At 41.2% G+C, this 13,362-nt stretch overlaps 1 protein-coding gene across 3 annotated transcripts in view; it reads right to left on the bottom strand.

The window, feature by feature from the left end:
- The window catches only part of C8H12orf56 (chromosome 8 C12orf56 homolog), a 96,010-nt gene that overhangs the window by 42,256 nt on the left and 40,392 nt on the right, over nucleotides 1-13,362 (bottom strand). For all 3 annotated transcript variants that reach the window (XM_047740727.1, XM_047740728.1, XM_047740729.1), the window contains exon 3: nucleotides 11,171-11,243. In XM_047740727.1, coding sequence (XP_047596683.1) covers nucleotides 11,171-11,243 — 73 coding nt within the window. The remainder of the gene's footprint in view (nucleotides 1-11,170; nucleotides 11,244-13,362) is intronic.

The following is a 13,362-nucleotide window of genomic DNA, read 5'->3' as shown; positions in this document are numbered from 1 at the left end:
CAGTGGTTTTGTGACTGTGGTTGACCTCAGCTTGCTTCAATCTCCTAATTTTAAAACAGGAACCAATAATAGCACCAATCTCAAAAAGCTTCTGTGAAGATTAAATAAGAAAATATATGCAATGTGTTTGTAACACTGGAAGCACTCTGGAGGTGCTAGCTATTGATACTATCCTATATTGCCTTGGATTACTGGTTTATCATTTTAGAGTAAAATATGTTGTCCTCTTAGAAGATTGGAACCTTCTTGAAAGTGGAAAGCCACTTTGTTTTTCTTAGTCCTTAAATTAATTTTAAGCATGTATAAAATCCATTCATTCTCTATACAGTTTTATGAACTGTGTTGAGTTCCAGCCCTCAGCTCCCCCTGCCCCCAGTATTGCAGGTGCATGTGCACGGACACACGCACGCACGCGTGTACACACACATCTATAAAGTTGCCACCTCAGTTTGTTTGTCCAAATTCCATCCCCTTAAACAGCCACCCCTTGCCAAACCCTCAGGCTTAAGGATATGCACACTGGCTTTGTGGTCCCAGCATGCGATCTGTTTAAGAGCATGAGCAATAGCCTCCTTCCTGCATCCTTCTTGCCCTGGGATCAGCACATGGCATGGCCAGATTTTAAACACACAACTGAACAAACCCACCACCCCCGAATGCTGCTCAGTAATTATCTTACCTTACCCTGTTTTTCCGTAGGATTCTAGTATTATGCAACAGTATTATGTAACAGTATTATCCAAGTGTCTAAGAATAGAAGATGCTCACAGTAAGGATTTTCAGGTAAATGAATATGTCCAGCTCAGACATGGATGATACGTACTCCAGTTCTCTTTTTAAAGAGGTAATTTCTCTTTATTCCTTCAGATAATATATTCTAAAATTTTCTCTATGGAAATTGAAGAGCGTTAAATAACCAGTATGTAGGTTGTGCTACAAAATGTTATAAAATTATGTAAAATGTTCATTTCAGGCACAATCTATGTTTCATATAAAAGCCCAGCAAAAATAGTTTCAGGAGGTTACAGAAAATCTCACTTGAAGTGACTGTTACTTATTCGGTTATGTGAAAGATCTATTATTTTGGAGGGATAAAAAGGATTTCTAAAAAGGATTACCTTTTTGGCAGCGTAAATGAAACTACCATGGAAATTATAGCTTCACCAGTTAAGCAAGCCAACTCATACAACTAAACTGTATTCTTCATTTGAAATTCAGTAATGCCCATCTTTACTAGTCTGATTAAAGAGTAGTTTGTTACTAAGCATGAGTTCTAGATCCTTGAATTTGCACACATGTCAGCTTCATATTTATAGAGCTAAGTTGCTAAATGTCAAGAGTTCTCCTAGTGAGCTGACTGTGTATCTCCAGGGAGAGCCCAGCCACATTAAAGGAAGAGATGACAGAAGTAGGAAAGAGAACTCCAAAATCAAAAGTATGCACAAATGACTTTTCCCCCTTTTCCCTCTGCATCAAATACAGATAAACTCCTTGAGACTGAAAATGTTGGGTCACAGTCCAAAAAGCAACAGGCAAAATGGAACCACTTCACAAAAACCTGTTAGTCTCAAGTTCAGCTAAGAATAGGAAGTACACACATGCTAGCATATTGATACTCTATGAAGAAATAAAGAAAAATGGTAAATTAGAAAAGATGGGTATTTGATTTAAGAAATTCTTGAAAAGGATAAGAAAGAAGTTAAAAGAATATGAAGTGGAGAGTTTAGTTTTCACAGCTAGAAACCTATCACATTGAAATAGATGGTCAGATTAATATGCTAAAAATAAGAAACAAGAACAATGATTCTTCTATAAGAAGTCCTATGCAGACCTAGATCTCAAGATTTCTTGAATAAAAAATTCCCCTATGAAGAGGTGCCTGGGTGGCCCAGTTGGTTAAGCATCTGCATCTGATGGTTAAGCATCTGAGCTGAAGCTCAGGTCATGATCCTAGAGTCCTGCGATGGGGTCCCACATTGGGCTCCTTGCTCAGCAGGGAGCCTGTTCGCCCTCTGCCTGCTGCCCTCACTGCTTGGGCTCTCCCTCTGTCTGAAAAATAAATAAATAAAATCTTAAAAAAAATTTCACTGAATGGGCTCAGTAAACAGTATAGAAATGACAGAGAAAGAGTTGATTTTGAAGATAGATGAATAGACGTTATCTGATCTGAATAACATAGAGAGTAAAGATTGAAGAAAAACAGGAACAGAATTTTGGGTGACTGTCAGGCAATATGAAAGGTCTAAAATTCATGTCTTCAGAGTCCCAGAAAGAAAGGAGGAAAAGCATGGTACAGAAAAAAATATTCGAGGAGTCATGGCCAAAAAGTCTCCAAATGTGGCAAAAGACATAAACTTACAGATTCAAGAAACTCAGTAAATCCCCAAAAGATAAACTCAAAGAATTACTCACCAGACACATCATAATCAACTTGCTGAAAATAATAAAGGAAACTCAGAGATACTAAGAACTGAATGGCAGTACATGTCAAAATACATGTGACTCAGATAAAATATATTTTACAGAAAAATCTATAGCTGCTTTTAACTCTGAATCCTGTTAAGTACTAAGGAGAAATAAAATTAAAGGCAGTCAACTGCTGTATGCATTCTATTCAAGATTTTTACTTGCATTCAAGGGGAGAGATGGGGTGAAGTACACTTACTCCATCTTGACCAGAATCAAAACCTTAATTAATTTTATTACATCAAAATTAAAATTCTGTTCAGTAAAAGATACGACACAGAGCTAAGAGATAGCTGACAAAATGGGAGAAGATAATGTCTAAAATCAACAAGCAGATTCATTGATAGAATGAACGAAGCACTTCTGAGTATCGATCCCATGGGAATTTTCAGACAGGTCCATGAAGGGAGGAAAGGAGGAGGGAAGAGGAAGAGAGTAATGTGGGAGAAGAACCCATATTGATTCTACCCCGATGCTCAGTATGTATTTTTATATTTTTATAAATGTAACTGAGCAAAGGATACTAATAATGATAAACTATGAGCAAGTTATGTACACAAGAATATAGCTGTGTCATGTTTTCAGAGCCAGTTTTGAGAATGATGAGGATGTAAAGATGTATTATAAAAATAGTTTTTAGAGGCCTTGAATCCTGTCTCTTGAGCTTCGAAACGTTCCAGGTCCCTGTACTTACACATATGGTATATTTACATAAACACAGGACTGGTCTTCTAAGAGAACAATAGCAACTATTTCTGAAGAAATTCTTAGAAAATTAATATTAAAAAAAGAAAATTAATACAGATGGTAACTTGTGCCAAATTATTACACAATAGCATTTTTATTGTTTAAATACAGTAATGTTATTAGAATAGAAAAGAGGAAAATTATTCCATTTCCAAGGCTTGACAGAGATCACTAGTCTGAAGATGCCAAATAAATGATTGCTCAGTGGCTGACTTACTGATAATCAGCAATAACAGAAAAATTAACTTTTAATAAGTACTAAGTGTCACACGTAGTGTAAGTACTTTACACGTGCATGATCGCGCCCTCACATATCACCCCTCTGAGAAAGGAGCTGTCATGAGCTCTAGCCTCCCCCTGAAGAGTAAAGTGTGGGGAGGATAAGCCCAAGGCAGTCGGGTTTCAGAGTCAGTCAGTGTGACTGCAGAGCCTTAATGCTTATGTACTACGTGGAGAGAGAGAGCACAGCTCCCCTTTTCTATTTCCTCTCAAGAAGTGCAGCTCCTTAGAGATTAAGATTCACGTTCTTGGTTTCTCCCCTTCCTTCTAGTTTGCTAATGGTGTACGATTAACCATAGCACATTCTCATTCCATTAGGACTGTCAGCCCTACTTCCATTTATTAAACAGATCAGTGTCTCCAAAAGCTCATATCCTTCCCCTTGCCATGCATGATGCTTAGAAAACCTACTTTTAAATTTTCACTAGCCAAATATCAGTAGAGACTATACACATCGATGTAAACTCAGATCAGAATCCACTCTCGTGTGTATGGGCCTGACAAGACCGGGTCTGAGACTGAAGCATTGTCGCTATTTCTTTTCATGGATTATTCAAGGTGAACTCAATTAAATTTATATAAATCTTCCTCTGCACTGATGCTGTAAAAGCATTCTATTGATCTCAGCCTGTCTGTCTGTTTCTTTGCACTCACAAGCAGTAGGCAGTCTTTTTTCCCCCCTGGAGCTCTAGGGAACTTTTAAGTAGGTCACAATACTTTATTTCTACTTGAAATAATCTAGTTGGGTTTTCTCCTGTAAAATGGAGCCATCCACTGGTGAAGAAGTACGTTAAAGCTAGAGAAACCTAAATACTGAGTCTCGTCATCAGAGATCACTAGTCTGTTTTCCATCCCTCAGGTGTTAAAAGACCTGTTGTTTACTATTACCCTGAAAAGGAATCATACTTATGTAATCTGATGTCCCAAGATAACTGCATCCTTCTTATAACCTGCAGCTTCTCATAATTAGGCCTAAAACTTTACACCTCAGAGGTGTTTCAAAGCTCTGTATATGATAACATTCTTTGGTCTTCTAATTACTGTTTTCTATCCTAGCCTGCCTTTTGTTTACGCTTTTGACTCAGGTGTTTAATTATGGAGATGATCGTGTTAGAAAGCTGTGGAATGGAGAGTAGACCTGGCTCCCCCTCATCCCCTTGATTTGGAAACTACTCCTTCCCTCCACACATGAAACGCCCAGAAGCTGCCGTGTTTTTAAAACATCTCTGACCTCTTGGCTGGGGTGGATATTTTTCAAGCTAGGGCATCAGAGACCCTCCCAGGATTTTAAAATTTGATGCAAGAAAGTGTGTGAGGTAGCCTTTGTCTGGTGGTGGGAGCTGTAATGTGAATTTAAGACAGCTGGTAACTTTGTTTGTTGCCCCATGAAAGACATGGTATTCCCTGAGACAAAATGAGGCTGATCTACCAACATCAGAGGGTACAAAGTCCTATGCCCATTCAAGTCTCCAGTTCCTGCTATGCCTCATTCTTACCGTTCCTGCATTCTATTGTTTGGCTTCTATCCTTTGCTGATTTCGCCCGCTATTGAAAATCTAAAATTGAACACAGAACCCAGCAATTAAAGTGTGCCAGATTAAACAAGTAGGTAGATAGATCTACATTTGTGTCTGTATTTATGTCTATTCCTCTATACGTCTGTTGAATGAGTGTTGAATTACCTGAGTGGTCCCAGTTATTCCAGTAAATTCCCCTTTTAATCTAAGCTGGATAATTGCTACTTCTAACAGTTCTGACCTCCACAATAACCTAAAACAACTACTGCATTACATAACATTAATTAGAAACCTCTTTTATTTTTCTAAATTGGAAGAAAACAAGGAGAGTATCAGAGTGGTCTAGAAAACCTGGGACATCAATATGCCAAAATGTGAAATGAAGGATATTGAGTCTGAGAGCATGCGGATGGCTGTTAGTGGGATCGCCTTTCCCTCACTACTTCTAGTTACGAAGGCCACGTTGGCAATTTACTTAGTGTCCTGTGACAACAGACAACAGAGACCCTTCCTCCCAGAACTAAGAAGTCACAGCACTTAGGGCAACAATGGAATGCATCAACCCCTTTAAGACATGCTTTATTATTTCATGGATTTAGATAAAATCATGCTTCTCCAAGCCTATATAATAGAAGCCAGGCTAGGTTGTAAAGAACATGATGAGTCATTCAACAAATACGAACCAGCTATGATGTGCCAGGCACTAGGCCAAGCACTAGAAATATATCCGTGTGCAAGAATGTCTAGGCCCCTGCTCTCACGAGGCTTACATTCTAGTGGGAAACAGGAATTAAGGTATAGACACGTAATAACTCTATGTTACATTTATGACGGGGCTATGACATAAACAGAGCACTCTGAGAGCACCTGTGTGCGTCTGTTGGAGGGTCGAATGCTTCGGACAGGTGATTAGGCAAGACCGTCTGAAATGTGGGCATTCAAGCTAAGACCTGAAAGATGAGAAAGAGTTAGCCATGTGAAAAGGCAGTGTTAAGAGGAGAAAGGAAGTGGAAAGGCCCCGCAGTGGAAGAAGGGGGAGGTGCCCCAGCCTGTGTGGTGAGCACGGGGTAAAAGGACTGGAGATGAAGCTGGAGACAGGAGCAAAGACCAGGTCTTGCAGGGCTGTCTAGATGTGTAAAAAGTTTTATTTTGGGGGCAATGGGATACTGCTGAAAGGTTTTAAGCAAAACAAAAAGGGGGGCGGGTCATTTGGAAAATGCCAATCACTTTGGCTTTAAGGTGAGTAACAGATTCAGGAGAGGCAGGATGGTAGCTTGTTTGCACTGTTATCAAAGCAGTCTGGCCACAGACTGGGTGGCTTATAAAAAAACAGAAAATGTATTGCTCCCAGTTTGGGAGGCTGTAAAGTCCAAGATCGGGGTGCTTGGTGTGGTCACCTTATGGTGAGGACCCTCTTCCTGGTTCCCAGTCGGTTCCTTCCTGCTGTGCCTTTTCACCGTGGAAGGAGCTAGTCAGCTCTTTGGAGCCTTTTCTCGAAGAGCACTAATCTCATGTCATGAAGCCTCCACCCACAAGATTAAAGCACCACTCAAAGGCTCACCTCCCATTACTGTCAACTTTGGGGGTTCAGATTTTAGCATAGGAATTTGGGAGGGACATAAACATTCCAACCACAGCAGAGACCAAGAGTGGAGAAGCAAACCCAGGTGAGAGAGGACAGTTGCTTACCCTGGAGGACTGTGAAAACAGAGAGCAGTTGATGGATTATAGATACATTACGGTTGTAAAACTCAGGAATCTCAATAATCCGGGAGTCGATTGACTACTTAACCCAGGATTTCCTGAACCTTGGTAGCTAGCTAACAGTATCATCTAGGGAGCTACCAAAAATGACTGTTGAGTCCCAGCCCCAAAGCTTAGGATTCAGTAGTCTGAAGCCCAGAAGTCTGAACTTTATGAACCCTTGAGAGATTCTGGCACAAGGCCAGACTTGAAAAATGTCTGGATTTGTGGTGTTATTCCAGCTGACCTTTATCCCCAAACCCTGCTTTGGGCTGTCTCCTCACATCCTCACATGGCCAAGCCTGTGTACTCATCTTAAAGCAGGAATGACTCTTTAGGAAGCAACAATGACCGTCCCAGATTTTGGCTTCCTGACAAGCAGGTTCAGGCCCTGTAGACAATCTAACCTCCAGCGGCTTGGTGAAATGAGCTCTGCTATTGAACAGACTAACTAACTAACTCTTACTAACCTTGTTTGGGATATTTAACTTTGTTGAGAAAGTTTCCCAAAAATGTATGGTTCTATTCTCTTGTAAAAGGCAGAATAGCTATCCTATGCATAGGCATAGTTGGGGTCCTTCTGCGCGTCACAGGGCCCTCATTATGGTAGTCTAGAACTGGAGCCAGTGAATTGAATTGGCCTCAAATAGCAGGCTCCCAAAGGCAGAGGCTAAGGGGAGAGTGGGCTGGCTTTCTGCCCCTCATTCCATCAGGTCTTCAGTAGTTTCCCACCCTTAGCAAGCCACCAAAAAGAAATGCATATACTGGGTGCCTGGGTGGCTCAGTAGGTTAAGCCGCTGCCTTCAGCTCAGGTCATGATCCCAGGGTCCTGGGATTGAGTCCCGAATTGGGCTCTCTGCCTTGGCGGGGAGCCTGCTTCCCCTCTCTCTCTCTGCCTGCCTCTCTGCCTACTGGTGCTCTCTGTCTGTCAAATAAATTAAAAAATCTTAAAAAAAAAATACATATACCGCACAAAACAGCTGGTCTGTTCCTACCAAAGGAAAAAGACTTTCCTAATCACCACCACCCCGCCTTTGCTGCCCTTTTTAATGGAATCTCTTTTATGAAAATTCTGGAACTATCACTGGCTCCAGGAAGGATTTGAAACCAATCCAAATCCTCCTCCATATATACTAGTGCAGAGATTAAATTTCTACTAATTTTTTTTTTTTTTTCTGATTCAGGCCAGGATGAAGTAATAGGGACTAAATATGTACTCTAACCTGAAAAAAACAAAAACTGGGAAAACGTACATAAAAAAAAATAAAAACAGCTTTTAAGACACCAGGCGTTGGACAACGTAAGACAATCATCTCCAAGAGGTGGCAAACAAACAAGGTGAGACCTAGCAACTGCCCTAGCTTACGGTCTTAAAAAAATTTCTAGGACATAATGCAGGGAGGGAGAGATGTTGATAATGGTGATGGCTTTTGTGGGGGTACACATCGGAGAAAATGTATCAAACTGTATGTTTTATTGCAGTTTACTGTGTGTCTGTTTTTGTTTTGTTTTTTAAGATTTTATTTATTTGAGAAAGAGAGAGAACACAGGGATGGGCAGAAGAAGAGGGAGGAGCAGGGTCCCTGCTGAGCAAGGAGCCCAATGTGGGGCTTGATCGAGGGCCCTGGGATCATGACCTGAGCCTAAGGCAGACACTTCACCGACTGAGCCATGCAGACGTCCCTACTGTATGTCAGTTTTACCTCAACAAGACAAAATTCTACGAAGAGCTTCTTTCCTTGAGCTTCTGGAAATTATTAAAATGGAAATCCCACTAAAGCGGGAATAGTTTTAAATTCATATCATTACGTTATCACACTGTGGTGTTCCTAAGATTCGAAGCACAGACTTTCATAGGGAGAGCAAGGGATACTACTAGGAAAGGTGAGAGAGGATTGCAGAGAGAGGGGAGAGAGAGCACCCGGCTCCGGGAAATGCAAGGAAACTTGTGTTGACAGATGGAATTAGCAGGGGCGGTTTGGTGGAAATGTGTGCTGGTGGGTTTTTCATTGCCTAATAAAATGAGGAGTGTTACAGGAATTTCGTGGACAAGAGCCAGGGACGCTCTGGTCCCACAATGGGCGGGAGTTGTTTCATGACAATAAGTGCTCCCACACAGAATGCCAATAGCACCCTGCTGAGAAACCCTGGTGAGGGAATTCAGTGGTGCAGTCTGGTGGTCCCTCCCCCATGCCCAGCATGACAAAGGGGTCTCAGAGTGCTTTCTGAGCTACAGTTTGCAATGCAAAATAGAACACTTACGGCTCAATCCTGTTTTAGCCAGTTAAGTTTCCTGATGTTACAGCAGCAATTATAATCAGAACCTCTGAACCCTTGTGAACACTTTCAGGAACACACAGATCATTTTTTTTTTTAATTTTTTAGGGTTTTTTTTTTTTTAAAGATTTTATTTATTTATTTGACAGAGAGAGAGAGAGCCCACAAGCAGGGGGAGCAGCAGAGGGAGAGGGAGAAGCAGGCTCTGGCTGAGCAGGGAGCCCAATGCAGGACTCAATCCCAGGAGCCTGAGACCATGACCTGAGCTGAAGGCAGATGCTTAACCGGCTGAGCCACCCAGGCAACACTTATTTATTGATTTTTAAATTTTTTTTCTTTAAAATAACCTCTATGCCCCACCTGGGGCTTGAAGTCATGGACCCAAGATCAAGAGCTGCATGTTCTACTGACTGAGCCAGCCGGGAACCCCAGGAAACTCCTTTTTAAGTTTACACCCAGACTTCTCTCCTGCCTACCAGACTGAAAAGTTAATTGCTCAATGAACTGAACCGCACCACCTGAGGCCTACTAATACCTCAGTCTTTTTTTTTTTTTTTTTTTTTAAAGAGAGAAGGGGAGAGAGCAAGCACAAGCAGGAGGAATGGCAGGTAGGGGAGAAACGGGCTCCCCACTCAGCAAGGAGCCCGATGTGGGCTTCGACACCAGGACCCTGAGATCATGACCTGAGCCAAAGGCAGAGGCTCAACCAACTGAGCCACCCAGGCACCCTTGACCTCAGTCTTAACCTGTCTAAACCAGTCTTGGGTTTGCACCCCTCCTGCCATCCTTATTTCTCTGAAAGGCAACCGCTTGCAGTAACCCCAGCTTGAAACTACAGTGGTTTCTCTCCCATCTCTCTCGTGTTCAGTTGCCAGTCTTGCAGAGTTTGCTTCTGAAATATCTCTCCGTCCATCCCTTTTTCTTTTTTTCTTTTTTTTTAAATATTTGTTTGTTTGACAGAGATCGATCTCAAGTAGGCAGAGAGGGAGGCAGAAGGAGAGGGGGAAGCAGGCTTCCCGCTGAGTGGAGAGCCTGATGCGGGGCTCGATCCCAGGACCCTGAGATCATGACCTGAGCCAAAGGCAGAGGCTTAACCCACTGAGCCACCCGGGTGCCCCATCATCCCTTTTTCTTTACTCCCTTTGCCACTAGACCAATGCAGATTGTCATTACTTCCCACCAATCTGGTTTCTCCTTGCTTCAGTCCATTTGAAGCACAACTAGTTATTTTATCAATAGTTTCCTTACAACCTAAGAAAGGACATACAAAGTCTTGACCTGGACTTTAAGATTCTCTCAATTATGGGCCTAGTTTTACTTTCTAACCTTATTCATGGTATTCGTGTTCTATTTTAATTTTAATTTTTTTTTTACTTTTTATTTTATTTTATTTTATGTAAGCCCAGTGCCCAAAATGGGCTTGAACTCACAACTGAAATCCAGAGTTGCATGCTTTGCTGATGGAGCCAGCCAGGCGCGCCCCCATGTTGTATTTCTGTATCACTGCAGACTGCTTCCCTTTCCTGATACATGCTCCATTTTTTTCCTGCCTCTTAGATTTTATTATCACTTCCAGCTGCAATATCTCCATCTCCACGTGCACTATTTTTTCTTCAACTGTTACTCTGACATCTTGACTTCCCCCACAAAACTGAATATAACCTTTCCCCTCTTCAAAGCTCTTTGGCAATTCGCTCAAACTCACTGATGACACTTAGCATGTGTATTCTGTATTATCTATGTTTGGGCAAATGTCACATATTCTAGTTAGAATCAGCTTCCCAAGGACAGGAACTATGCCTTACTCATCTTTTTTGTTTGTTTGTTTTTTTACAGTGTCTAACATAGTGCCCTACACAGAACAAGAGCTTAGTAAATGTTTTTTTTTTTTTAATTTAACTTTAGTTATTTAGTTACATTGTGAAATCTATATATTCCATTGATATGAAAAATATTATATTTCACTATTTAAACTAACTGGATTTGAATTTAGAAGAACTCCCAAACCATCTTCTTCATTATTATATATATGAAATAAACAAAACTCAGTCCAAAACCATTAGTAGAGAAAAAACATTAAAATGAGCAAAAAGATAAGTTTTGGTCAGCAAGTTAAAAACATACTCCAAACAAAATCTCACCTGAGAGAGGATTCATTCAAATTTCTGGGCTCTTTGCCTCTCCAAAAGACAGAACCATTAATCTCTTCTTTGACTAAAAAAAAAAAAAAAAAAAAAGGAAAAAGAAGTCATTTGATAATTCATTACATAATTTGATTGAGTTTGTTCAGAAATTATAATTACACATACTGATTTGATGACTTTGATTTGATAAATAAATTTAAAAAAAAAAGGAAAACATGTGCTTAACTTCAGATTCTTGTAAAAAGTTACTTTATAGTTTGCAAGACTTTCCAGTTACCTTTTCACTCTGGACTCAGTATATTTTTTCTTTAAGATTTATTTATTTATTTATTTATTTGACAGACAGAGATCACAAGTAGGCAGAGAGGCAGGCAGAGAGAGAGGGGGAAGCAGGCTCCCTACCGAGCAGAGAGCCTGATGTGGGGCTCGATCCCAGGACCCTGAGATCATGACCTGAGCCGAAGGCGGAGGCTTAACCCACTGAGCCACCCAGGTGCCCCACTGGACTCAGTATCTTAATTTACAAAGGAAGATGATAATTCTGTGAGTGAAAATAAGATAATGTGCATAAAAAGGACTTGTGTGGTGCCTGGTAGAGTAGTTATACAATATACCTTAGTTTAATTTAAAGTGAAAATCAAAGAGCCAATCATAACATCAAGAACACTGTCGTGTCCTCCCAATTATGTGTGTAGTTTGTTTGGAGGGACAAATAATAATAGTATCTGAGAAGTGTTCTGCATGAGAACCAAATTTACATTTCTGTAGGCTACTGCAAGATGTCAGTATGGTCCTCACATTCTAAGCTCCAGTGGAAACTCCGTGTTCCCTGTCACCATCTCTGAATCCCTGCGGAAGGGTTGGAGTTAGGGGATGCACAGGCCAAACAAAGAGCCAGAGAGAAAGAGAGAAAGCCCTGCTCCCACAGAGAACGCCTTCTGGGGATTTCCCTGGCTCTGTCCGCAGATTCCTTTCTTGACTTGCTTGCTTCCCTTTACTCCTTCCTCTCTTTTAATTTTTTCCGTTTATTTTTAAGTCAAAATTTACATAAAATGAAATCAAAATCGTAAGTGTGTTTGCACTGTGTTTGACCCCTTTCCTTTTGAACTGCTCGACAAAATTCTCTTTCACTCCCTGGTTCTGAGAGGATCCCAAAGCACCTCCATGCTTAGAAGAAAGAACCCTTTTACCAAAGAGAGCCAAAGGTGATGCTGGAGGGGATTCTATAAAAAGATAGCTGGAGGCTGTGGGCGGTTTTCTGGCTTGCTCTGATCTAGACAGATGAGGTCAACACAGCCCCCTTGAAGTCGGGCATATTTCATCAGATTTGGAGATCACCTGGGGATGTGAGGCCAAAAACCTGATAAGTGGGAAACTGAGGGGCGCTTGGCTGGCTCAGGGGGTAGAGCATGTGACTTTTGATCTCAGAAGTGTGAGTTTGAGCCCCATGTTGGGTATAGAGATTACTTAAAAATAAAATCCTTAAACACACACACACACACACACACACACACACACACACACACGAAAGTGGGAAACCACAGCTATGCCGTGACTAATGGAAGGACCAAGCTAGAGTGGTCTTCTGACTTTTTGTCTTCCCAGCACCTTCCCTTCTTTAAGAGACTGGCCTCTTCTACAGTATGGGTGCCCCATCTTTATTAAAATCAAAACAAAACAAAACAAAACAAAAACTGCTCTTTCCAATGAAATTAATGATAATTCAGCTCTAGTGCCCCTCACTTGCACGAGTTCCTTCCAAAGTCTTAGGAGAGGCCTTAACAATGTGTGTGCATGGCCAAATGTATGTTTTGTTTTGTTTTTTTTTTAAGATTTTATTTATTTATTTGACAGACAGAGATCACAAGCAGGCAGAGAGGCAGGCAGAGAGAGGGGAGGGAAGCAGGCTCCTTGCTGAGCAGAGAGCCTGATGTGGGGCTCGATCCCATGACCCTGAGATCATGACCTGAGCCAAAGGCAGAGGTTTAACCCACTGAGCCACCCAGGCACCCCTGGCCAAATGTTTTTATTAAATACATAAAGGGAAGACATTTTAGCCACAATCTTTCAAGACCACAGGTCCTTTCCACTTCAGTTTTCCTTCTGTCTCACTTCCTCTTGTCCATAGAGGAACATGTTTGTGATTTCTTCTGCCTGTATTTCTTGGAAGTACTGCAGTTGTTATGATG

This window comes from Lutra lutra, chromosome 8, assembly GCF_902655055.1.
Source record: "Lutra lutra chromosome 8, mLutLut1.2, whole genome shotgun sequence".
Lineage (NCBI taxonomy): Eukaryota > Metazoa > Chordata > Mammalia > Carnivora > Mustelidae > Lutra > Lutra lutra.
This window is presented reverse-complemented; position numbering and strand designations above follow the sequence as displayed.